At 36.7% G+C, this 25890-nt stretch overlaps 1 protein-coding gene across 40 annotated transcripts in view; it reads right to left on the reverse strand.

The window, feature by feature from the left end:
* Positions 1–25890, reverse strand: part of NEB (nebulin) — a 232512-nt gene that overhangs the window by 184223 nt on the left and 22399 nt on the right. For all 40 annotated transcript variants that reach the window (XM_056793863.1, XM_056793864.1, XM_056793853.1 and 37 more), the window contains exons 11-27: positions 18656–18760; positions 18024–18131; positions 14999–15115; positions 11850–11951; positions 11653–11760; positions 11469–11573; positions 10919–11017; positions 9382–9486; positions 8433–8540; positions 8227–8340; positions 6462–6563; positions 6262–6369; positions 6070–6174; positions 5358–5456; positions 2636–2740; positions 697–804; positions 499–612 (exon numbers count right to left, since the gene is read on the reverse strand). In XM_056793863.1, the coding sequence (XP_056649841.1) occupies positions 499–612; positions 697–804; positions 2636–2740; positions 5358–5456; positions 6070–6174; positions 6262–6369; positions 6462–6563; positions 8227–8340; positions 8433–8540; positions 9382–9486; positions 10919–11017; positions 11469–11573; positions 11653–11760; positions 11850–11951; positions 14999–15115; positions 18024–18131; positions 18656–18760 (1812 nt within the window). The remainder of the gene's footprint in view (positions 1–498; positions 613–696; positions 805–2635; positions 2741–5357; positions 5457–6069; positions 6175–6261; positions 6370–6461; positions 6564–8226; positions 8341–8432; positions 8541–9381; positions 9487–10918; positions 11018–11468; positions 11574–11652; positions 11761–11849; positions 11952–14998; positions 15116–18023; positions 18132–18655; positions 18761–25890) is intronic.

Below are 25890 nucleotides of genomic sequence, written 5' to 3' on the forward strand. Positions count from 1 at the left end.
AAGAAGCACAAGGACAAGGAGAGCAACTATCCCTATGGGACTGATGAGAATCTACTACAAGACCATTGACTTGTTTTGAGGTTCAAGGAAGTGGTTGTTTGGCAAATCCAGAGGTTGGACTTCCCTGTGCCAGGTTTCTACAAGTACTATTGTTTGGCTTTCATTTTGGTTCCCTTTTCCCTGAGAGATAATCTTTACTCACATAGGCATTTCTCATTATAAAATGTACATTAGGTACAACTCAGTATTTTCCTATCTTAAAAAGCAAAGATACCTGTATCTGCTAAGCCAACTTCATTTCAATTCTTCATAAATGACTTGTCATTTTGATCCTATAATCTTAATCAAAATTTTACAAAATATCCCCAGTTCTTTTCAATTATATCAACATTTATTAAGCATCTACTGTATATAAGGTGCTATGCTAGACACTTGGAACATGTTAAGAGTTGAGACCAAGAAAACGTGAAGACTAGAGAAAACAAGAGAGACCCTTACGTCACTCTGATTTTTGGCTGTCTTCAAAGAATGCAGGATCTTCGGGTCATCCTCAACGCTCAGAGCTCCTATCATTTTTCCTCTGCTCTTTTCATAGTCTTTTTTGTAGAGCACCTGCATAGAGACATCACACAGGTAAATTTTCACTCAGAGAAACTCTACCCAGTTCTCTTGCCACTGTTCTCCAGCCATACTCACATCACTAGCAATCTTGCTGTTAGCTTTGGCTGCCAGAAGGGGAATAGCATCCACTTTAATTTCAAATTTCTTAGCTTTGCTCTTCTCCCAGTCATGTTTGTAAATATTCTGAGAAAGGAAAAACACACACACACACGAATTATATGTACCATATTCAACATGGATCTATCTGTTAAAGACAAGAAGCAAATTTAACTTACTGGACTTCAATTTATTCAAAATCCATTCCACTTCTAAATAGTTCTTTTGCCACAAGTACTATATTATAATCAGCTCCACCTCCTGACATTCTAACGTGTGTATTTATGTAGTTTTTTTATCTAAAAGTTTTACAAACTTTCAAAAAGTTCATATCCACTGTGCTTTAAAGGATAAAAAAGATGATTAAGTCCCGATAATTGCACTGTTAGTAACATGCCCTGATAATGTTTTCAAAGACAAAACAGTAATGGAAAAGGGCTGTCTGATGATTTTCATTGAAATTTTATATGTAATTGCCCCAAATTAGAAGCTGCCTAAATGTCTTACATCAGATAAATGGTTAACAAAATTGTGGTGATGACTAATTGAATGTTATCCTATATAATTATTAATATGGACATATTGGAAGGGTTAAAAGAAACTGGAAAAAATTTCTGAAATAATACAAAGCAAAAGTAAACTAAACAATTAAATCAAAACTAGGAGAATGGAACACACATACCAACTATGAGGATATGTGGGAAAATGAATGAAAATGAACTTTCCCAATAAGAATTTAGCAGGAAAAACTGAAAAAGTATTATATTATCCATTGAAAATTTCTTCTGGGTGAGTGGAGTGGAGGGAAGGACTGGAGTTGTGGGAACTCTCAGTGAAGAGATGTCCTTCAATGATACAAATGCACATACCCTCTGTTGCTCAAAACCTGAGAGTTTTGTTTTAAATTAATGAAGTTAAATTAATATAATGATGATGATGATAATAACAAAGATGAATATAGTACTTTAAGGTTTGGAAAATACCTTAAAATATTCTCATTTTATTTTTACAATAGCCTTTGAAGGTAGATCCTCTTTTATCTCTTTGAATAAAAGTAGTTATTAAACAAGTATAGATGTTTGTACAAGTGTTTCTAATAAAACATGCCATTTTGAATACAGGAAAAGTTAAAAAGACTTAATAGCTTTGGAAGAAACTAGTTAAATTTTAAAGGTGAAAGATGAATGAAAGAAGTGTGGAATCTTAAAAGAGTTTTTCTTGAGAAAAAAAAGATAAGCAGTAAGAATAAGGTGAGACTTCTTTCAAAAGGATGTTTAAAACTCATAATTAGGGGTTAGTATGGTTCACTGATGTTGATCATCTCAATTTTTTTGTGTATTTTATCTTAGTCATTCTTTATTTTGTTATAATTTATAGAGGAAAGAGAAGCTTTGTATAGCTGAAAAAATTCTGCACATTAATTCTTTTTTTTTTAAACCCTTAACTTCCATCTTGGAATCAATACTGTGTATTGGTTCTAAGGCAGAAGAGTGGTAAGGGCTAGGCAATGGGGGTCAAGTGACTTGCCTAGGGTCACACAGCTAGGAAGTGTCTGAGGCCAGATTTTAACTTAGGACCTCCCATATCTGGGCCTGACTCTCAATCCATTGAGCTACCTAGTTGCTGTCCTGCACATTAATTCTAAAAGACTTGAATTCAAATTCCAGAAATGATACTAGCTGTGAGATTATGGAAAAGTTATAACTGCTTCCCTAGCCTCAGTTTCCTCATCTATAAAATGGAGACAATAATTATTATCTACTTTCTAGGATTGTTATGAGGAAAACATGAGTTGTAAAATATTACTGAAGTATGAGTTATTCTTCTTTTTAACCTTTCTATTACTGAAAACAGTTACTCTTGTATATGTCCAGTAAAAAATCCAATGAATATAGAGAAGTAGAGTTCTTATACTTACATCACTCAGGTTGTAAGCATTGACTCTGTGCTGTATGAAGGCTGGAGCATCTGCTGGTACATTGCATTTAAACTTTTCACTTTCATGTTTTGCTTTGTAATTCAGCTGAAAAAACAAAGGCCAAATAGTTAGTACAGATAAGAACTCTCAGCAAGAACACCTTCATTCAAATACCATAAATGCATATTACAATAATACTTTTTTTGCTATCTGAAGAAAAAAATATAGTCCTAGGTTTCCAGAATTTCTCTCCCCCTTTCACAGAAGAATGGTATATCTAAACATAAACTGACATCATTAAAATCACTAAAAGGAAAAAAAAAAGAACTAAGCAACATATATTTAATAAACCTATTTTAGGACCAACCCTGTTAGGTGCTAGGTATACCTTTCTGAAGGGGAACAACAACTTACACATTAAAAGGTACATATGAAACACATTCAAAGCAGATCCAAGATAACCTTGGAGGGAAAGAGACTAGTAGTTGGAGGGAAGAATCAATTGGGGAATTGCCAAATGAATTATGCTAAATGAATGGAGAGGAGTATCACTGCACCATAAAAAAATGATGAACATAAAGAATTCAGAGAAATGTGGGAGGATTTATATAAACTGCTGCAAAGTCAAGTAGTAGAACCAGGAGGATAATTTACATAATGGCTAATAACAAAAGGAAAATAGCACTGAAATATTTCAGAACTGTGATTGGTGGGACAATTAGATAGCACAATGGATAGAAAGCCAGGCCCAAAGTCTGGAGGTCTTGGGTTCAAATCTCACTTCAGACACTTCCTAGTTGTGTAATCCTGGAGAAGTCACTTAATCTGATTGCCTAACCTTTACCAATCTTCTCTTAGAATCGATACTAAGACAAAAAGAGATTTAAAAGAAAAAAAAAACCCTATGATTGGTACAGTGTGCTGCCATAACTACAGAATTAAGTATCACTATTCATTTCAATAGAGAAGAGTAAATTGAAACATGTTTTCAGATACTGTCAATGTCAATTTGTTCTACTTAGCTCTACTTCATTTGAGAATGGGAACAGAGATCACCAGAAAGTAACAGAGCACTAATAAAACATTTTCAAGAGAATTGTTTTAAAAGACAAAGAGCTTAACCAGTTGTACATAATTAACACATCGTAGATGTTTTAAATTTTAAATATTTCTCTGGTTTGTGAATTAGTATAATCTCTAATCCTAATGAAAAAGTAAAATGGATTATTGCCTTTGTAATCTCTTTGCTATAATCTACCTAAACAGTGCCTGGCACAATGTAAGGGTTTAATAAATGCTTATCACCTGACTAATTAAACATGTAGAATCTTTCCTTTCATTTTGAAGCATCTGCACATGCAAAGAAATGATCAAAGATTAATGCAAAAATTAATTATCTATCAAAATATTTCTTTGGTACTGACAAAATCCAACTATATTAAAATATTAAATCATTATATGACAAAGTATCAGAGTCATCGAGATTCAAAGCTTAATCATAGCATTAATGTTTTTATTGCTGATGTTTTTGTCATTTTGTTATTTCCCCTCTTGATTTTCTGTTATCAAAGCTTTAGGATAAAAGGGAAGGAGGAAAGACACTTTGGGATGGTATGCTTTGGAGGAGATGGGGAAATGAATATATGTTATCCAGTATGTGACCTAATGCATATTAACTAAATCAAGTGCTTGACTCCTTTGCTTGAGCTAGTATGGTACAGATAATTTTTAGGATGCATTAATATACAATATGACAAACATGGAAATATGTATTATATATATGTACAATCTACATCATATTAATTCCCTTCTTGGGGAGGAGGGAGAGGTGAGAAGGAGAGAGGACATGGATTACAAAAAGTAAAAAAAGAATATTTAAAACGACACATGTAAAACCCAGTGGAATTGCTCATTGGCTCCAGGAGGGGAGGAGGGAGGAGGGGCATGAAAGAACCCCCTTTTCATGTCACCATGGAAAAATATTCTAAATTAATTAATTAAACAAATAAACTTTAAAAAAGAATATAAAAACTGTTTTTGACATAATCTGGAAAATATTAAAATTTCTAATAAAAAGATAACATCTAATAATAATTATCTTGGGTACTATTCATAAAATAGCCTTTCCTAACATAAATTCATGGTTTTTGAAGGTACATTGAATTTTTTGATGTATTATGTTGGGTACCAGTTATTAAATGATTTTTCTGATGCAACAAGACTCTGCTTACATGGAAAACTTGAAAAATAGCAGAATTCTTCTACCTCTGAATCTGTGAATATAAATCTGTTTGACTATTGACTTTGTGTACATGGACATTTCCTTGATAATCTTAATCAATGAATCTTACTATACCCAAAGTTACTAAAAAGTTACTCCGTGAAAAAAAAAATTGTAGAATGAATAATGTACTTATTAAGTAAAAGGCTATATTACAATTTTAGATATATTTTTAGAAAATTCCCCTCAGGACTAATCAAATTTGTTAGGGAATTTTAAAACACATATATACATATAAAAATAGAGCCCTTTAACATTTATTCTCTGAGCAAATGTTGATAAGAACAAGGACAAAAACAAAAATAAGTTCTAGGTAGAGATATTGGATAACAATATTTTGTGGGCGGTAAACTTGCCTATGAGTTTATTTCATCTAGAAATTTATCAACCCTTTAAATACTTAAAATCTTTTTCTGTCCTCTATTATTCAAAAGTACTTACGTCACTTAGTTGTTTGGTATTAAGCTGTGCTTGCAACTGGACAGGAGAGTCAGTGACCGCTGTGAATTTTGTTTTATCAGGATGGACTTTGTAGGTGTGCTAGAAAAAAATGGAATATTTAGTGATCAGTGTAGAGCATTTATACTCACACTAATGTGATGTGTAGAAAAGATTAAGTAATATACGGAGTTCATTTGGTCACTAACACACAAGGATTTGCAAAGAAATTTATCTTTATCTCTACAGTGGGAAAAAAAAGAGGAAATCTAAAAAAAGATGACTTGGGTTCAAATCCTCCCTTGGTTCCATATAGCCTGTGTGAGCTTGGGCGAGGCACGGCCTCTTGGACTTAGTTTCCTTATCTGTAGAATGATTATATGGTAATACGGTGCACCCCCTGGTTCTTCTCAACTCTAAATCTATGATCTCTGTCTTCATAGAATAGATATGTATGCATGGAATAAGTCACACAAATTAAAAGGTTTGTCTGTAAAAGCTGAAACATTTTTCCCTCCAGTGAAAACCACTTTTGGCAGTAACACTTTCTGTTTCCATCGCTAGAATAATGGAAACTGTTGTCTTCCCCCTCCCCCCTACCCCGCCCCTCCTGTTTTAAATTCAGGTGCTAAGCTCATTCTGGCCACTAGATGTCACAGTCACCTCCCAAACACTAGCAACCAAGCTCATTTGTTTTTTCCCGTGGCCAACTTACATCTTTGCATTGGTCTAGTTTCTTGATCGCTTCATATTCTTGTGTTATTGTCTGAGGGAAGTAGCATTTGCCTCTATCTTCTTCGTAGTCCGCTTTGTAGTTTTTCTAAGTCGAAAAAGACCAAACAAATAGCTTACTATTTTCATTTAGACAACGCCATTGTGGAGTTTAAATAATGATCTCTGAACTTACATCACTGTTTTGAGCAGCAACTTTCATGCAATGGGAATGATAGGGGTCCTCGAAGCTGCCTACGTAATGCCCCAAAATGTTCTTTTCATAGGAATCTTTATATTTAATCTGGAAACAAAACACATTGAATTCAAATTCACATTGAGTTGGAAAGCTGCAGGTAGCAAATGAGACCAATGAATCATTTCAGAAATTCTTACATCACTGAAATTCTTCAGAAGGGTATCAAGCTGAAACTTGGGTGTTTCACAGTAATTCATGCTCTTTGCCTTTGTCTTTTCATAGTTTTCCTTGTATAATCTCTGTTGGGGGTTGGAGGGCAAAAGATTAGTTATTGCAAGATTTCATTTCAGTATAAAGGAGTATTTTAAAATAGTTTGTCTTTCATTTTTAGCATTCCACTTCAAAACAGAAGGAAAAAACAAACCTTGAAAACACAATAAATACTGCAGTTATCAATGCTAGATTGTACAGCTTATACTCAAAAAACTACATGACTATTTCTGATATTTCTCAGTGATTTCAAGCAGGCCACTGCCACTAGCTAATCAGAAAAATAAAATCACTATTGATTACCACTAACTAAAGTAGGAAACAGAGAACCTGGTCATAGAATTAGATTTAAGGACTATTAAACTCTGGGATGGTTAATGCCATTTGTGTCATCTCTTTAAATGCATTTTCCATTCATTAATGTCATTTAATCATGCAGGCTTTCTTTCCATGTTTTACTCTGGGTGGTTCTGGTATCAAGAGTGGGAGTTGCATGATAGGCACCCTCAAATAAATTCAGTTTCGGGGTGGGGGTTGGAGCTTTGAGATACAAAGTCTTGTCATTGGAAAACACATCTAGGTGTGAATACAGTGGAGCTAGGAGTGGGAAGAAGCATGCCATTTAGTAGTTTCCTTTTTTTGTTAATTATTCTAGCCAGTTATGGGTTAAGTTTAGTTGTTTCTCTCTATTGAAGCAATACAAATCCTATCAGCATTCTCTAAAGTTTAGTGAGCTGGCAAAAAGGCTCCAGTGACCTTGCTCTGGCTACGACTGTGCTTTATGATATCATCTATTCCCTTGTCATCTTTTTGAACTCAAATAAAAACTTAGAAATATACTTTAAGAGGATATTAATATTTTGAAAATGATAGAGTTGTCAAAAATTGAGAGGTAGTATATCATAATGGTTAGAGAGTTGGCCTGTAAGCCAGTAAAACATAGTTCTGTTAGATAGTGGCTATGTAAAGCTGGCAAAGTATCAACTTTACCAGGATCATTGGTAGAAATATTTCTAACAAAGAAATAACAGGTCTATCCCCTATTCTGATCTCTATCAAGAACAAAAAATAAGTTCTTATAAATGACAGAAATAATTCCTCTGCAAATAATTGTATTTATCTAACATGGTGCATAGATATTTTAAGTTCTTAATAATTATATCATTTTGACTTTTATTAAGTTTTCTTTCTAGAAATATTATTTAAGGACAGTTAGGTGGCTCTATGGATAGGGACTCAGGTCTGGAGACAAGAGTCCTGGGTTCAAATGTGACCTCAGACACTTGATAGCCATGTTACTCTGGGCAAGTGACTTAAATCCACTCTTCTGCCTTGGAATTGATCTAAGACAGAAGGTAAGGATTATTTTTTTAATATGTCTCATTCAAAGTCTTTTGAAAAAAGTTAAATGTTTAAGAAAAATATTCAAAATGATGATTTTGATATTGAGTCCCTAAATAGAAGGGGATAAAAATTGAACATTATTTAAGGAGTCATTTCTTATAAGAGGAAATTAAAGATATTTGGGAAAACTCAGTCATTTCCAACAAAACTCTAATATAAATGCATGATATTTCAAAATTTTATGTTTCTATTCTGTCCTGAGATACTATATGTTCCATCAAACTTGGGGAATGTTAGTGAAGAAGCTGGGCAAAATAGGAAACACTAGAGATTTCTAAAAGCACTTACATCACTCTGATTTTTGGCCACCTTCAAAGAGTGCATGATCTTTGGATCGTCCTCAACACTTAAGGCTCCAATCATTTTTCCTCTGCTCTTCTCATAGTCTTTCTTGTATAGTACCTACAGCAAGAGAGTCAGCACAGGTGTGAGACTCCTCTCAGTATACATATGCCAACCAGATCTCCTCCCCCTGGTTCCCAAGCAATACTCACATCACTGGCATTCTTGCTATTGGCCTTGGCTGCCAGGAGAGGAATAGCATCCACTTTAATTTCGAATTTCTTGGCTTTGCTCTTCTCCCAGTCCTGTTTGTAAACATTCTAGAGAAGAAATCACATAAGGAAAAAAATCACAAGAGCTCTGTATGATATTTATTTCTCTGTCAAAGGGTAGAAAGGATACTTGTAGAATAACATGGAATGAACACAACCAGGGAGCCATGTGGTAAGTTTGTGTCAGGCTTTTGTTGCTTCCCATTTATATTCAGTCATATCTGCCTCTTCGTGATCCCATTTGGGGTTTTCTTGGCAAAGGTACTGGAGTGGTTTGCCATTTCTTTCTCCATCTCATTTTGCAAATCAGGAAATCGAAGCAAACAGAGTTAAGTGCCTTGCCCAAGGTCACACAGTTAGAAAGTGTCTGAGGCTGGGTTTGAACTCAGGAAGATGTCTTCCTGATTCCAAACCTGGCCCTCAATACACTACACCACTTTAGCTGCCCTTAGGTATGGTGAATTTACCATAAGCCCCAGGGTTTCACCCATAGGTAAAGTGACTAGCCCTAGATCACACAATCAGTGAGTGTCAGAAGTGAGACTTGAATACAGATTTCTCTGACTTTGAGGCTAGTGAGCTCTGTAACTCCTTTGCCATGCTAATTCTTTCCAGAAGAATATTACTATTTAAGAAAGAAGTATTTATATTTTAGGGAAAATCAGCATGCAGTTTTGCAAATAAAATCCAGTTTCTTTCTTATGGGAATTCACACATCATATTATGGGAATTCAAATAGTTATACTGGCTGAGAACTTTGTAGTGAAAAGACATACTGGTTTATAGGCATTGAGTCTGTCGTCATTTTCAACATTGTTAGAAGCAATGCAACACCACCACAAAACAATGCAGATTCTCACCCTATGAGAATTCTATGTAGAGAACTTACATCACTGAGGTTATAGGCATTGACTCTGTGCTGAATGAAGGTTGGAGCATCAGGTGGGATGCTGCACTTGAACTTCTCACTTTCATGTTTTGCTTTGTAATTTAGCTGAAAAACAAAGTTTATATGTTCTTATTGCAGGAAACTTGTCCTCCAACACTAATGGATTATTCTTATACACACTGCAAATTTTTGGCATTCAGTGAATCAAGAGTGTATCAAAAGAAAGATCCAGAGCCTAGTGGGAAATAACATTTTACAACCAATATGGCAGACCAGTGTCATGGCTTTGTTCACAGTAAAGCATTAGAGAAATCAAGAAGACTTCATTTATGTTTTTCCCCTTCTACAGAGGATGTCCCAAAAGTCATGATGCAGTTTTTAGCTTTAAGAGCTGTTGAGAAATATATGCTTTTAAAGCTTAAAACTACACTAAAACTTTGGGAACACTCTATATATTATACGAGGCCCTCATTGAGTCTAGGCCAATATATAATTTAATGAGATATTGTATGTGAAAGTGCTTGGAAAACTATCAAGTGTTATTTCATGTAAGGTACTCATATTATTATCATTATTCTTTGGGAAAAGTTGAGTTGGTCTTTCTGCTTTATCAATATTCATGATTTAGCTCATTAATGTGTTTTAATCCACATTCTTTTTGCTACTTTACAATTTATCATTTATTTTAAAGCTTCATATCCTTCTCAAAGAACTTAATTCTGTGTATTCTGCATTAGTTTAAATATCCATTAAAAGTAGATATAACAGAATTACCCAATAGGGTCATATTTTCTGTTTACCAGAAAGGCAAAAAATCAGTGATTTAATACCTCAATTTTTAATACAAACAATATAATAATAAGGAGGGACCTGGGTTGTTATCTAGTCCAAATATCTTTGGCATCATTTCATCAGCTTCCCCTGTCATAGGGTTAATGATTTAGAGGCAGAAAGGACCTTATATATATGTATATATATATATATATATATAATCTCTTCATTTAAAAAATCCCTTCATTTTTGTCTTAGTAATAACTCTAAGCAAGGAAGGTAAGGGCTGGGCAAAAAAAGGGTTAAGTGATCTGTCCAGGGTCACATAGCTAGGAAATGTCTGAGGTAAAATTTCAACTCGAGGACTGGCACTCTGTCCACTGTGCCACCTAGCTGCCACTGAACCCTTGATTTTTCAGGTCAGAAAACTGAGGCTCAGGGGATTTAAACAACTTGTCTAAGTTTAGACATGCAAACAACAGGTCCCGCATTCCAGTCAAGATCCTCTGATTCCAGAGCTGGTACTGCGCACCACAATGTCTCTTCATGGATCTCTTGAGCTTTTCATCTTCTTGCCTTTGCAACATTTGAATATGGTAAATGAATATAATGAAAAACCATTTCTATAAGGGATGTAATATAGCCAGATTGGCGATATTGCCATGAGTATTTTTAGAAATATTTAAACTGTTGGATTTCACATGTTTTTATCTGAAAACAGTGGGTCATAAAGGGCTGGATTTCTCTACCATTTCAAGATACTTACATCACTCAGCTGCTTACTATTGATCTGAGCCTGCAGTTGGACGGGAGTATCAGGAACTGCAGTGAATTTTGTCTTATCAGGATGGACTTTGTAAGTGTGCTGGGAAGAAAAAGTAGAGTTCAATGCATTATAGGAGACATAAAACGCAAATAAAAAATAGATTTTAAACTTTTAGTCAATCAAATTTAGGTTTGTTAACTAGTTTTCAGCTTCTTAGAGACATTCAAATGTCCATAGTTGTCTATAAAATAGATTGATGTTCTAAGGTTCTCTTTATCCTTCAAAGGCAAAAAAACCCCAAAAAACCAAAAAAACAACTGATCTAAAAAGTTTATTTCTGTTAGACCTATAGAGAAGAAATATGAAGGCTACCTCAAAAATAGGTTTCTTATGTCACATTTTATGTTACTTTAACTTTAAGGGAAATAATAATATTGTCAACTATGTCTTGACTATTAGATGCCATAAGAAGATCCTGGAATATCATTGTTTTCTCTAGACACCAAACACAGATATAATTAATTCACTAGTACTTGTATTGTAGACTTACATCTTTACATTGATCTAGTTTCTTGATTGCTTCGTATTCTTGAGTTATGGTCTGGGGGAAGTAGCATTTTCCTTTGTCTTCTTCATATTCTGCTTTGTAATTTTTCTACAAGAAGAACACAAGTATGAGGGATCGCTCTGGTTGTAACTGCTGAAAATCATATCATCGGGAAACATGAACTTACATCACTGTTTTGAGCTGAAACTTTCATGCAATGTGAATGGTATGGGTCCTCGTAGCTGCCTATATAGTGTCCCAAAATATTCTTCACATATGAATCTTTATATTTATTCTGGAAGACAAAACACATTTTATTTGTTTATATACATGAAATAGTAAGTCTCTAGTTTACATCAAAGGACTGACACTGGTGAGGCTTACATCACTGAAGTTTTGCAGAACTGTATCCAGCTGAAATTTCGGAGTCTCACAATAATTCATGCTCTTTGCCTTTGTCTTTTCATAGTTTTCCTTGTATAATTTCTGTCAGAGGAAAAAAACCAGATAAAATAGATTTCTGTCACTCCTACACGTTGATTATAATAGCTTTTATTTTTCAAACACTTTAAAAATAAAAAAGCTCTCCATCTACTATCTTGAAAACCTATAATCAAAAGTTGGGGTGTTATGAATCATAACATAATGTGCCATTAGCAATGCACATTAAGTCTATGTTCCTAACGCCTTCAAAAATAATCTTTGGAAAGAAAAAGATCTCAAAAAAAAAACAGTCTTCCACCTTAGAATCAAAATTCATAGATGGCTAAAAGCTAATGTGTATACGAGGATTTTCAAGACTGACTTTCCCTTCACTGACTAAAGTTCTTCCCTTACTTGCAAGCACATAACAAACAAAAATGTTATGATTAGCAGTGATCCTAAATAATGATTCATAAGAAAGCAGTCCCTCAAAAGAGCAACAATTACAAATATTATCAATTTAAACAGACATAGACACATTTCTATTTTCTCTTTATAACCCGGGGAAAAACATATCAGAAGATATTAAAAATAAACTTAATCTTAAATTAATTCTTAATTAAATTAAATCTTAATCTTAAAATCTTAAGTAATCTGGAAATTTTAAAATCCATCAGGAATAGTATTTTTAGTTATGCTAATTGTATAAATGAGAATTTCTGCCTTTATTACTTTCAATGAATTTTACCCAGCTTTCATGGGCAGGTTGGAATTTCACAAGATTTTCATTCCATACCAGTGATGTAGGCTTAGAATATACTTTCCTATGTTTACTAACACCTAATGAATGCAACCTAAATGAAAATATGTTATGGATTTGTTAATAATTCTTCACTCTTGGGATATTAACCTGATCATTATCTTAAGCCATTACAGCCATATGAACAGTCGTTGATTTTACTGCTGGCAATTTACAACTGATTATAATGTTGTTAAATGATGTGTTTATGCTTATAGTTTTGAAATTTAGAAGTTTAAAAATTGCTGTTAACTATAAAGTTGTTTTTTTCTAGGATAGGTTCTCTCAATGGGGATACTCTGGTCATTGAAAATAAAATTATATTTTTGAACATGAGTTTTATATGTGTATAAAAACAAGGTGCCAGTCTTTCTTCAGGAAGATAATATTAAGAACCTACTTAGTGCTTTTCCGAGAGAGGTGATATATATTTATTGCTATCCTTCCATTCTTTTGCCTAATCTTCCCTGTGGCCAAGGAAACATTTTCAGCCCAGACTTATGGGTGTTCTGTGTCCATGGAAGAGAGGAGCTAACCATTTGTCTTTAGAGGAATCTATGTGCAGCTCTCATCCACAATGAAAATTTCAGAAAAATATAATAACATGAGAAAATATAATCGGATGCTTTATTTGTTCCTATAAGTGTTTAAATAGTTTAAATAAATTAAGCAGGTTTTCTAGTATTCATATGTCGCCACATGTTCACTCACAGTTACCACTCTAGTTCGAGGGCTCATCACCTCCACTTTGTCTATTGCAATCGCCTTCTAATTGGCCTCCTTGCCTCAAGGTTGTTCCCTGTCCATCTATGCTCCACTCAACTGGTTTTTTTCTACTTTACTCTCCTCCACTTACTCTGTGATCCAGTCATATTACACATGACACTCCATCACCTGCCTCCAAGCAGGGACCTCTCCATAGAAAATAAGTTCTTTGAGGGATGTTCCTTGTATCTCTGATCCCTAAAAATGCCTACTGCACAGTAAATATTTAACAAATTCATGTTACTTGATTAATTTCTAGGTTTAGGGAATGTTGCAGTTAATCTAGTCCAATTCCCCAATAGCCCATTAAGAACCGGGGAGGAGGAGGTTGGGAGCAATGGCCTCAGTTCTTTTTTTTTTTCACCCTTACCTTCCGTCTTGGATTCAATACTGTGTATTGGCACCAAGGCAGAAGAGTGGTCAGGGCTAGGCATTGGGGGTCAAGTGACTTGTCCAGGGTCACACAGCTAGGAAGTGTCTGAGGCCAGATTTGAACCCAGGACCTCCAGTCTCCAGGCTTGGCTCTCAATCCACTGAGCTACCCAGCTGCCCCCCTCAGTTCTAATGTAGATCTAGCAGGATTCTTTTCCTTTCTTAAGCTCAAGCATTTAAAATTCAGTGACTCGGGATTGTTGTTGCCTTTGTGTGTCACATCCAACTCTTTGTGACACCATTTGCAGTTTTCTTGACAAAGATAGTGGAGCAGTTTGCCATTTCCTTCTCCAGTTCATTTTACAGATGAGGAAACTAAGGCGAATAGGGTTAAGTGACTTGCTCAGGGTCATGTAGCTAGCAAATGTCTGGAGCCAGATTTAAATACAGGAAGATGAGTCTTCCTAATGATAGGACTGGCACTCTATCCACTGCACCACTTAGTTGCCCCTCTGGCACAAAGTAAATGTCTGATAAATACTTTTTCATTCATTCCTAAAATATGTTTTTTTTTCCTTTTTGGTCTTATAGACAGTGGGTAGTAGATTTGGGGAGGGAAAAGTCTGGGCATCTGAGGGGACTTAGTCCCTCTTCTCTCCCTTCCCAGCCTTTTCATTACAAACCCAACTCTGCTTTTCATAGCAAGAGACAGAAAGAGGCTGTCCAGTGCTGCCTATCTGCATCCAGGTCATAAGTACTCCAGGCTTGCAGCTATTTTCCTTTATGTTCAGTTGGCGTCTAGCTTCTCTTAAAGGATTAAGAAACACATTGAGGAATTAATTTTGCTTAGAGGAACCACTATAAACTTAATATATCTTGGGGGGGGAATGGTAGAGTTGTTTTTGGGAGGATGGGAGGGTTATACTGAGAGTCAGAAAAACCAGGGATCAAATCTTGCCTTTTGTCATTTGACCTCTCAGAGTCTCAGTTAGCTCATCTTTAAAATGGGAATAGTACTTGTAATCCATGACATTGTTTTGGTGAAAAGCACAAATGTGATAATATATCAAGTTCTTTGCAAGCCTTAAAAATCCAGACGAACATTAGCTATTGTTGTTGTTGTTATCACTTTTCAGCTAAGGTTTAAAAATACTTTTGGATGAGTTCTACTTACATCACTTAGGGCATTTCCTGCAGCCTTCAGCTGCCTGAGTAGCGGATTCTCTGTAGCAGGAAGCACATTATAATCAGCCACAGCTTTTTTCTTTTCATAGTCTTCTTTGTATTTTACCTGTAGGAGTGAAAGGAAATGAGAAAGTGTCTGTCAGCTTTACGTTCCAAGATCCCTATTATACTGTTGGCACATAGCTCCATGAATAAGTCTCTCTACACACTGGGGTGCTTGGCATTCCATAAATATGAAACACTAACAATCACGCACAAAAGCTGCATCCCACATACCCCTTCTCACAATGAAAAGAGCTCTTCCTCTGCAATCAGAGGATCTGGGTTCAAATCCTGCCATTGTGGCTTAATATTCATGTGCCTCTGGTCAAGTCATTTAATTTTCTAAGCTTCAGTTACTTCATCTGATGAGAGTCCCATGGAGGTCCCTTCCAAATATAGAGCAATGATACTATGACCCCATAACCAGATATTGATACTCCTTTGCCAGCATATTCTGTGAGGATGGGGAAGGGACCCTTGTAACTTCCTCTATTCCACTTCCCCCTTGGAGAAAGGGCACTGTGACAGCAGTGACCGTCCCAGGATGTGTGTACTAGTGAGCATGTTTGAGGAGGCTGACCGTTCAACACTGTGCCTCAGCTACCTTCTCTCCCTGGGAGCCCCTTCGTTGCCTGTGACCTTCACATCCTGAAATATCCCTCTTCTCCTATGCCTCCTTTTTACCATCGATGAATTCCCCCAGAACTTTCGTTTGGAGGAAGGGTCATCCTTCCTTTCTCTGGCAGCTCTCCTTCGGACCCCCTGGACGTGGCCACCATGCCTTCCCTCCTCCTTGCTCTTCAGTTTCCTTTTCCTGTCTTCTCCCACTAAAAACCGCCTTTCTTTTTGCCAGTCTTGTAACCCTAGCCCTTAGCTCAGCACCTGACACCTAAATGCCTGTTGACTTGACTTGACAACCACAATCTACCTTTCTTCTTGCAATCTAGTATTATGGGGTGTGGGGACAGCAAAGGGACTTTTCGAGGTCTGTGTCCACGATGGATATACTTTTCTTCCCCTTGATTCTGTGAAATTGATTATTGATTACTGATTGATTAATAGTTAGGAATTTTAGTAATCAATGTAACTAATTTCTAGGCTTTAGATTGAGATTTACTTTGTATAGTCCTCAGTAGAAAAATTTTATATAGGATCTGGTAGAAGTGAACATAACTGAGATTAGGCCTGACTCTGGAGGAAGATAAAGAAGATGGAAAGAGGATGATTCACCAGTCCAGGAGATGTTTTTCCTGCCACTGGGTCTTTCTGATATAGATGGGATGTATCTGTCACAGGGCTTTTCAGAGGATATTGACCATCTTTTTTTTTTTGCCTTTGGTATGAGTTCTAGAGACCCCTCTTGAAAGTCAGCAAACTGTAAACCCTCCCTTGCTTCTAATATAGACCAATCATTATCTTAGTTTACATCCATTGACCTTATGTATCAATCAAAGTGTATAAAAAGCGGATCCAATTGTAAGGTGGATCTCTGGTCATTGAGGGACTCTTGACCTCAATTATTGGTCAATCCTGGCCTTGCCAATAAATAGATTATGCTTAGTCTTTTGTACTTTAGTTTCTCTTGATCACAGTTAATTATAAATGCAGTTCAGACTAGTTCCATTTATATGACTGTCATAAATACCATTCCGACCAGGGGGCATGTTTATAGACTACAAGGTAGTTTACTAATAACTAATGACTTCAGCAAGTAATAGAAATATCTGTTTATTTAATTATTATGCTAAAGTTCTAGCCCTAAGGAGAGTTATCTATCTGAAAAAGACTTGGAGTCTGCCAAGAGTCCATCTTAAATCACATAGAATACTTTTCCTTGATTTTGACATAGATAAGTATATATTTACAATGTTGACCATATTACCTATTTCAGGAAGTTGCAGCTTAAGAATCTGATCTTCAGAAGAAGCAAGTAGGCAGAGGTATGCAGGTAAATTATTAAAATTAAATTCTCAAATTATAACTGGTTGGAAGTGTGGGTGTGGATATGGGAGAGGGAATCCACAGAAGCAGCATTATTGATATTTCTTCCATCATTTTAAGTCTAAATATTCAACAAAATAACAAAGCAAACCCTGATTTATGGTGTTAACCAATTTCTGAAGTATAAATGCACATGCTGAAAATTTATTAATCACTTCTCAAGAGAAAGAGGAGCTAGTTCCAGCATACCCCTGAAACAGAGATCAAAATATTATACATCTTCTTGTTCCTAGAATTTCCAGAGACCTAAAACTTTTTTTTGACTTTTGCCTAAATTGAGACAGAGCTGCACAAAATTGTCAGCCTTACTTTCTCTTTCAGAGTCATGAATATCCATTGGCAAGACAAAAGCCAAGATGACTGGTAACAGTCCAGAATGAAGCGGATAACCTTGGTGTCTTCAGTGCCTGACCAAGCTCTAATGACTCCACAGAACCTGCTTCAGTCACCATCATGGCCATTGGAACAAATTATTCTCCTCTACCCATTCCTCTTGAGGAAGTCTTCACATGTATTGGGTAGATATCCCCCTAACTCACCAATGAGTTTAAGGTCTATGTTCCTCAAGCTGGTTTTACCTGCCTGCTTTGATGGTTTTAGCTGGGGTATGGCCACTTTTTATGCTGCAACTTTTTCGAGTCACAGGTGAGAGTTGGGTGGCAGGTGGATACCAAAAGTTGATGATAAGCTCTGAAAAAGACTCTGCAAGCCCTCATACCAGAGATGCTAAGTCTCCCTGAACATTCCAAATACCCTCAAGTTTTTTGGCACTGACCAAAGCTCACTGAACAGTGGCTTTTTGGGCCATTTAATGGATGATACCTCATAAAACTGAGGGAAGAATGCTAAAAAAATCTGTGACATTCCTGAAACATCATCCCCTGAATTAATACATTCCTGAATTTAAGGTCAGAGAGAGCACAGAAAACATGGCCCCAGTTGCCAGAAGACAGAGTATCAAAGACACCTACCTTACTAGCAGCAATTCCAGCTTGCTTATTAACTTTGTATTCAGGTGTTTCTGTCTGCATGAAGTAAATCTGGTCTTTGAGGTTCTCAAAGTCTTCCTGGTATTTTCTCTGTAAGATGGTAAATAATACTATAAGAGTGGCATGGGGAGCAAGCCATGCTAGTGTCACGTGTAATGGCAAGAATGATGACAAAGGAATATAGACAAGCTACCATAAGGTAACACCTTCCTTGTTAACTCAGACTGATCAGATTGCTGTTGTAATATGGTGCAACTGAAATAAACTTGCTAACAATGATGGAATAAAGGATGTGGGGAGGATTTTCCATCTGGAAGGGAAAAAAAGGCCTGGAATCCTAAGAGCACATGCTTAAGATTTATAGCAGTCCTTACAGAAATGGAAATTCAAACAGAAGCAATTTCGGTGAGGTTGAAAGAAAACATTCCCCAGTAGAAGGTTTATATTGACAGTGGCTACCAGGGGAGTTCTTGGCATCCTTTTCCACAAAGATCTTTAAGTGATTTATCTTGGAGAGAGGGAGAGGGAGTTGGACTCTTATCTTGTACAATGTATGACGAATAAAGCTAGAAAAAGAGAAACTTCAAACCAAAGTCTTTTGGATGGTCACTTACAGTACTTATGTTGTCAGCATTCATTCTTGCATTTGCAATTTCAAAGCAAGGAGTCTCACTCCACTTGCCTCTGATTTTTTTGTCATAGTCCTCCCGGTATTTGTTCTAAGATAAAAAAGAAAAAAAATTAAATAAAGAAAAAGCAAGGCAAGGAATGAAATATGGAATTTACAAACATAATTTTAAATAAAATAACTATTGGAAACCATCCTCTCTTATTGTCAGGTGCTCTTTAATTCCCACACAGATGCTTCCATAAGGAGACAATATGACAAATCTGAACTAGAAACCAAAAGATCTCAGTCTTAGTTACCATTTTTCCCTTTAATTTAATTTTTTTCCTAGTTATCATTCTGCTACTAAGTACAACTGCTTCATTTTGCAGATGATGTAATCAAGGTCCAGAGAGGATAAATAGCTTAAGCCATATAACTAGATGGCAACTAGGTGGCACAGTGGATAGAGGAATCTTCCATAGTTCAAATCTGACCTCAGACACTTCCTAGCTGTGAAACCCTGAGCAAGTTATTTAACTCTGATGGCCTTAGTTTTCTCATCTGTAAAATGAGTTGCAGAGATAAATGGTAAACTATTCCAATGTCTTTGCCTGGAAAACCCCAAAGTGGGGTCAAGAAGGGTTGGACAGGGCTGAATAACAAGAATAACATTTAGGTACATAATCTCTTTGTGCCTTACTGTCCTTTTCTCTAAAATGAGGAGTCTGGGCTCTGATCGTCTTTTCAGTCTCTTCCAGGTCTAGGATTCTTTGATAAGGTATCATCTTTAAGATTTTTAACTGAGTTTAAAGGTGGGATTTAAAGGATTTGTTTCTTCAAATCTAGTTTTATATTTATTTAATTCGCCCTATTCACTCCCTAAAGATTATTTCCCACAGAGATTAAATTTAGTAGCTGCTGGGCATCTTGGAGTCCTGTGGAGACCATTTGGGTTTTCTAGAAAGAGAGTCAGTAGCAATTCTTCCCTTTTAGGTTTTAGTAGAAAGAAAAAGCAGATTTCTATGTCAAATGAGCCAACCAACAGAAAAATTTTTTATTTACAAGAAAAGCACAGTACAAAGTACCAAGGTGTACCAAAAAGGTTGATGAGAGATAGGATGTATATATGAGGGAGATTAAAAAGAGTGAGAAAAAAATGCAATATCACTCTGGCTGCTTGCTACCGAGCACCCAGGTAAATGGAGAATTTTATTGAAACTTTCCTAATAGAGTCCAAAAATTGGCACAGAGGCAAGATAGAGTAGTGGTAGGGGGATGTTAATCTACTTAGATATTTACTGGAAATTTCATTCCATGAAAATATATGTTGTTGCTTAGTTGTATCCAACTTGGGGTTCCCATTTAGGATTTTCTTGGCAAAGATAACTAGAGCAGCTTACCATGTTCTTCTCCAGCCCATTTTAAAGATGAAGAAGCTGAGGTGAACAAGGTTAAGTGACTTCCTGGGATCACACCGCTAGGAAATGTCTGAGGCCAGATTTGAATTCAGGTTTTCCTGCCTCCAGGCCTGGAACTCTGTCTATTATGCCATCTAACTCCCCATGAAAGTATATAGCATCTGATGAATTTCTGAGCTGATGATGATTTCATCTCTCAGATGGGAGAAGTAACTAGAAGGAACTGTTATTCTGGATTAAATTCTAATCAACGGGGCTAAACTAGGAGCTGGCCAGCTAGTGGAAACTACAGTGAATCAAATATCAACTCTTTCCAAAGAAGAATATTCTAGTAATTAAAGCTGTCTCCATATGAAATAGACTGCCTTGGAAGGTTCTGATCTCCTTGTCACTGGAAGGGCTTAAGCAGAGTCATGGATGAGGTTTAGGTGACATCTTCTCCCTTTCCAACATTCCATTATTTTCAGAATATACAAAATAATCAACTGGCACGTTGATGAATATACTTCTATCATAGATCTTAAGCAACTCTAACGAGACTAGTGGTGCTACACAGGGGAGAGGGTCTACCTAGTGACAGAAGACAGACAGAGTAATTGGTCTGAAGCTTTTCTAGTTTGGGTCTCCTTTTAATACAATTTAGGATTCCTGGGAGAGATCAGGGCTAGGCAACCTCCATCCTCTAAGGACTATTCTAGTGTCTACTATTATCTCTGGGATGGGACCTGGAAGGGACCTTAAAGATCATCTTGGGTCCAATCTTCTTATCTCTGGGATGGTCCTGGGGGCCCTGGAACCAAAGTTGTTCTTTGATGTATGATGGTCACCCACAGATATCACACACTCAGAGATACTCAGAATTCTGGGAAAGGTGCCACACACACACACACACACACACACACACACACACACACCTGCACAACACAAAGATAAATCAATAGTTCTGAAAGTGTTTGTACAAACCCACAACCTCACTGATCTTAACATCCCCCGAAAGGAAAAGGAAAGAGGCTCATTGCCTTCTTTTAACTTATAACAAAATAAATAGTGGTTTGGCAGCAACACTATAAATTGTTGTTAGAAACCCCTCTGATGCTCTAGTCAATATGCCTCTCCCCAGGCCACTAACACATATCAAAGTGACTAAGTTCCTGCTAACTCTATTAAAAAAACAAATTGATAAAGGACAGAAAGCCCAGCGAGGAGCTGACAAGCCTCATGTGTGAAAAGCGTCCCTCAGCCCTCTGTCTTTGCCCAGAGACAACTTGGTTTATTGGTCCATCCCTCCCTCAGTAAGTTTAGAAGTAAATAAAATGAATACTTGCATACATAAAGGCTAGTTATGATACCCACACATACAAGTACATACACATACACTCTGTGTGTGTATATGGATGAATAAAATGATGTTTTCCAAATAGATTTTCTTTTCAAGTGAATACACGTGCCTTTTTTTTAACCTTCTCTGTGTGCACTTGTGGTCTTAACGTAGTTGCCAAGTGGGAGGCAATGCTACTGCCAGTTAGTCAATCTATTTCTATCATGTTCCTATTTCTCTTTTTACTGTGAGTAGCAGAACATTCGGATCCCTGAGGGCGCCATTATGTAAAAGCCACCTCCCCGTGAGTAGGTGGGAGGGGTCCCGATTTATAATGGCATCGCACAGAGCATGCCTAGCACTAGGCTTGATTCAATCCAATCTCGTCTGTCAATCAAAGCATCTTCCAAATCCTGCTCTTCCAGGGATGCTCATAGTTTCATTAGCTCAGCACCCAATGCTGCTGTATCACAAGCCATTTGTGAAATGCCTTTTACTTAGCATCCTTGGAGGCACTTGTCTATCTGCCCCCTCTTTCATAGGTGTAGCCTTGGAGGTAAGTAGAGGCACACACAAAGAATAAGCAACAAGGCACTGGGCAAAATGTTGAGCTGACAGTTAATTCTCACTTCCTTATGATCACAAATGCCTAGTCTATACTGCGTGTCTGAAGGAGCTAATAGATGGACGAGAAGGCGAGTGATAGGAATAGGAATAAGAATAAGGATACAGACTAATCCTGAAATCCATTGGTAGAAGGAACTTCCACCACTGAAAATCCCTCTATCAGTGAGTGCAGTGCAGGTTGGTGTCTTCTCTGAAACTTATAAAGAAAAAAGAGCTTAAATGATGTAGTCAAGGTCATAAAGCCAGTATATGTCAGAGGTGAGACTTGAACTCATGTCTTCCTATTTCAACTATCCACACCCCCATGTTATTTCTCTTTATTGTTATGACTCTTACATATATCCACACCGTTAAATTTCCCTACATCTATATGTACATCTACATCTACATAGCTATACTCTTTTAGTATTTTGACGCATGTGTGCAGCAGATAGCTGTTGACAGAAACAAGAGGAAAAAGAGTGTGTGTGTGCAGGGGAAAGAGGAGGAAAGGGCAGGCGTTATATTAACATTTTAAAGATTATTATATACATATATAATATATAATTAATAATTATATTGTTCAGAAAGATTTTTACAGGTGTCTATAAAGAATCTAGTTAATGCTATTATATAAATGTAGATATCACAGAACAGTTATGGATAAAGTTCTATCCTTGAATCTTTGGGTTTGAGTACTGCCTTTAGCACATGGAAACTGTAACTCTGGGAAATTTACTTAATTCTTGGTGTCACTAGGCAACTGTCTGAGGCTATAATTGCCAAGGAAATGCCAACCTACAACAGTGGAGAGAGTCTCCTTATAGAGATTCTTCCACACTAAAAAATTATTGGGGCCATAGATCTAGAATTGGAAGGACTCTAAGGAAACTCTCCCAGGGGTCAGCTTGTCCAAGTCTTTTTTTTTTAATATAAGGAAAACTAAAGCTCAGAGCAGTTAGGTTATTTTCTAAGATCACACAGATCTTATGATTCTTTCTGTTTCACCATACTCAGACCTTCCCAGTCAGCAGCACTCTTTCCATTGTATTTCACATTAAGTCAAAGAGGGTAGGTGAATGAGAAGACTTCAAGGAATAGGTGAAGAGTCTTACAGACTTATCATCTCTTCAAGCTCTAACTCTTATTTATTAGTACTAGCATCTTTGCCATGACATGCATTCTTCTTCCTTTTTCTTGCAATTCTTTCCCTGATCACTTCACTTTCCCCACCTGATTCTGTTCCTTTGTTAGTTTTTTTTATTTTCTTCTTTAATTTGGGGGAAACCTCAAGATTTCTTAGTCACTTTAGTGTTGTTGGGGAACCTAGGATCTAATGTTTTTAATGGTCATTGTTAATGTGGAATCCTAACTGGTGTCAGTTTGGGGGATTTTTTAAATGTCCAACAGCATAGAGTCATGGTAGTGAATCTATGGCATACATGCCAAAAAGGGTACACAGAGCCCTTTCTGTGGACACACACACACACACACACACACACATACACACACACACACACACTGTTGCCTGCCAGAGTTTGTTATTAGAAAGACAGAGGTGCTGAAGAGCTGCTCTCTTCCCTCTTTCCACTGAGTTGAGGACATTTTTTTCACTTCACCCTCCCCTTTGCCCAGCAGTCCAATGGGAACACTTCACATGTGGTGGGGGTGTGATGGGTCAGAGGGCTAGGCATGGGCAGGGTATAGCACGAAATCTCTAAGTGTGTGTGTGTGTGTGTGTGTGTGTGTGTGTGTGTGTGTGTGTGTGAAGGCATGGCACGCAGTCTCTAAAAGGTTCACCATCATCGGCATAGGGGGATATGTCAATCTGTAGGGTAAGTAGGACTGACAACAAAGCCTTTGCCAAATTCCAAAGGAGATTGGACAACTCTCTCTGAGTAATCTTCTGCATCTACTGACTTCTGCATGCTTGCAAAGCTCTGAGCCTTGTTGGAACCTCATCACCCAGACCAAAGTGATATGTCTGCATTTGTGAAAAGACTGAGTTACAGAATTCTTATAAAGAAATCTACTTTCATTATTTTAGGTGAAGTCAATACAAACTCCAAGAAGGTGAAAGATTACTTGACTCTTTAGAGAAACTGTCAAACTCAAATAGAATTAAATCCTTGTAGGCTGTAGATTGACTTAGAAAAATACAAATTAGCATTTTTGTCTATGCTAAATTGGATTTTTAAATTTTAATTTATTTTGTTAAATATTTTCCAATTACATTTTCATCTGTGTCCTAGAATAGGAGGCTGGTACTGTGAGTTTGACATCTCTATTTTAAAATGAATGAAACAGATGGAATTGTGTGCAAATTAGGACTCCTGTTTGTTCTTGAGAATCTACTCTTGAAGAGAGTTAACTCTTACAATCCATTTATTTATCATTGTGCTTAGCAATCTCTTCTTAAAAGAGAAAATAATTCTTTAAAATTTTTAAGGAGTAGTGTCCATAATAGTGTGGTTTTACTGTATTTTTCAGAGCCTACATTCCAAAATACCTTATGTCTCTAGTCAGGACCATGTAGAATTGCAAAGACCAGATAAGCAAAACTGTGCAATCTACATGGGCTATGATTTTCTTTTTATCCTTTTTGTACAATAACAGATTAAGAACTAACTGAGATCCCGAAGGTCATCTAGTCCAACCCTTTCATTTTACAGATGAAGAAACTGAGCAATAGGAATAAGAATAAGGATAGGACTAATCCTGAAAATTCAAATTACTTAAGTATTGCCCAGAGTTCCACAGCCAGTACATGAAAAAACAAAGAAGTCACACAGGCAGCAAGCATCAGTAATAAGAATTTGAACCCAGGTCCTCAACTTCTAGAGATATTCTTTTCCCACTGTACAAGATTGTTTCATATTGCACGCCTCCCTCCTCCCCAATGCTTTCCCAAAGAACAGACAACAGAAATCTTGAAATTTCCTCCAGATTTAAGTAGAATGCCAGCCTGGCAGAGAATCCCCACCACATGGAATAAGGTGAAGTTGCTCGTGGGAAGTTTCAGAGGAAAAGGCTGCCTGTTGTACTCTATTTAAAATAGAACCTTAGCACAAGCCTATTCATTAGCCTAACATCTGTCTCTGTACATTCCAACTCAAACCCTACATTCCATAGGACTAGTTCACCGCCCTAAATATAGACAGAGGAGGCTTGTTTGCCAGTGCCCTCGAAAGTCATGGAATCCACTGTTGCCTGTTTGAGACATAACCCATGGAATATTTTTTTTTAATTTTCCCCAAGCCTGGCCAGTCTTTGAACTGAAAACCGGAAACCGCACATTTGGGTGTTCCTTTTTTTTTCACTGGAACACATTGGAATGAAAACAACAAGAGACTGTGGTGTTATGCATCTTCCCCAAAACATCAAACATTCAAATTCCACTTTCTGAATGACACAGGAGCCCCTTGATCATAGACTTTTAAGTTCTTCATCTAGCTGGTTTATTTAACTTCTCTTTTGGGAAGGGAAATACTCAAATATCAATATAATCCCATCCAAGGGGTAGTATGGGATAATGAATATAGAGCTGGCCTTTGGAATCTGGGAAATCTGAGTTTAAGTCCAACACATACTGGCTGTGGAACTCTGGGAAATTCCTAAGTAATTAGAATTTTCAGGATTAGTCTCCATCCTTATTCTTATTCCTATTCCTATCACTAGCCTTCTTATCCATCTATTTGCTCCTTCAGAGCCACACAGTATACACTTGGCATTCATGATCAGAAGGATGTGAGAATTTACTATTAGCTCAACACTTTGCTCAGTGCCCCTAAGCAATTATATAAGTTTCATAGTTACAGAGCAGTGGCCAATATGCAATGGTAGGTAGAGTTCCTGCTAGGATTTCCCTATACCAATGAAATCATTGCTCAAATCAAC

This window comes from Monodelphis domestica, chromosome 4 (assembly GCF_027887165.1).
Source record: "Monodelphis domestica isolate mMonDom1 chromosome 4, mMonDom1.pri, whole genome shotgun sequence".
NCBI classification, from domain to species: domain Eukaryota; kingdom Metazoa; phylum Chordata; class Mammalia; order Didelphimorphia; family Didelphidae; genus Monodelphis; species Monodelphis domestica.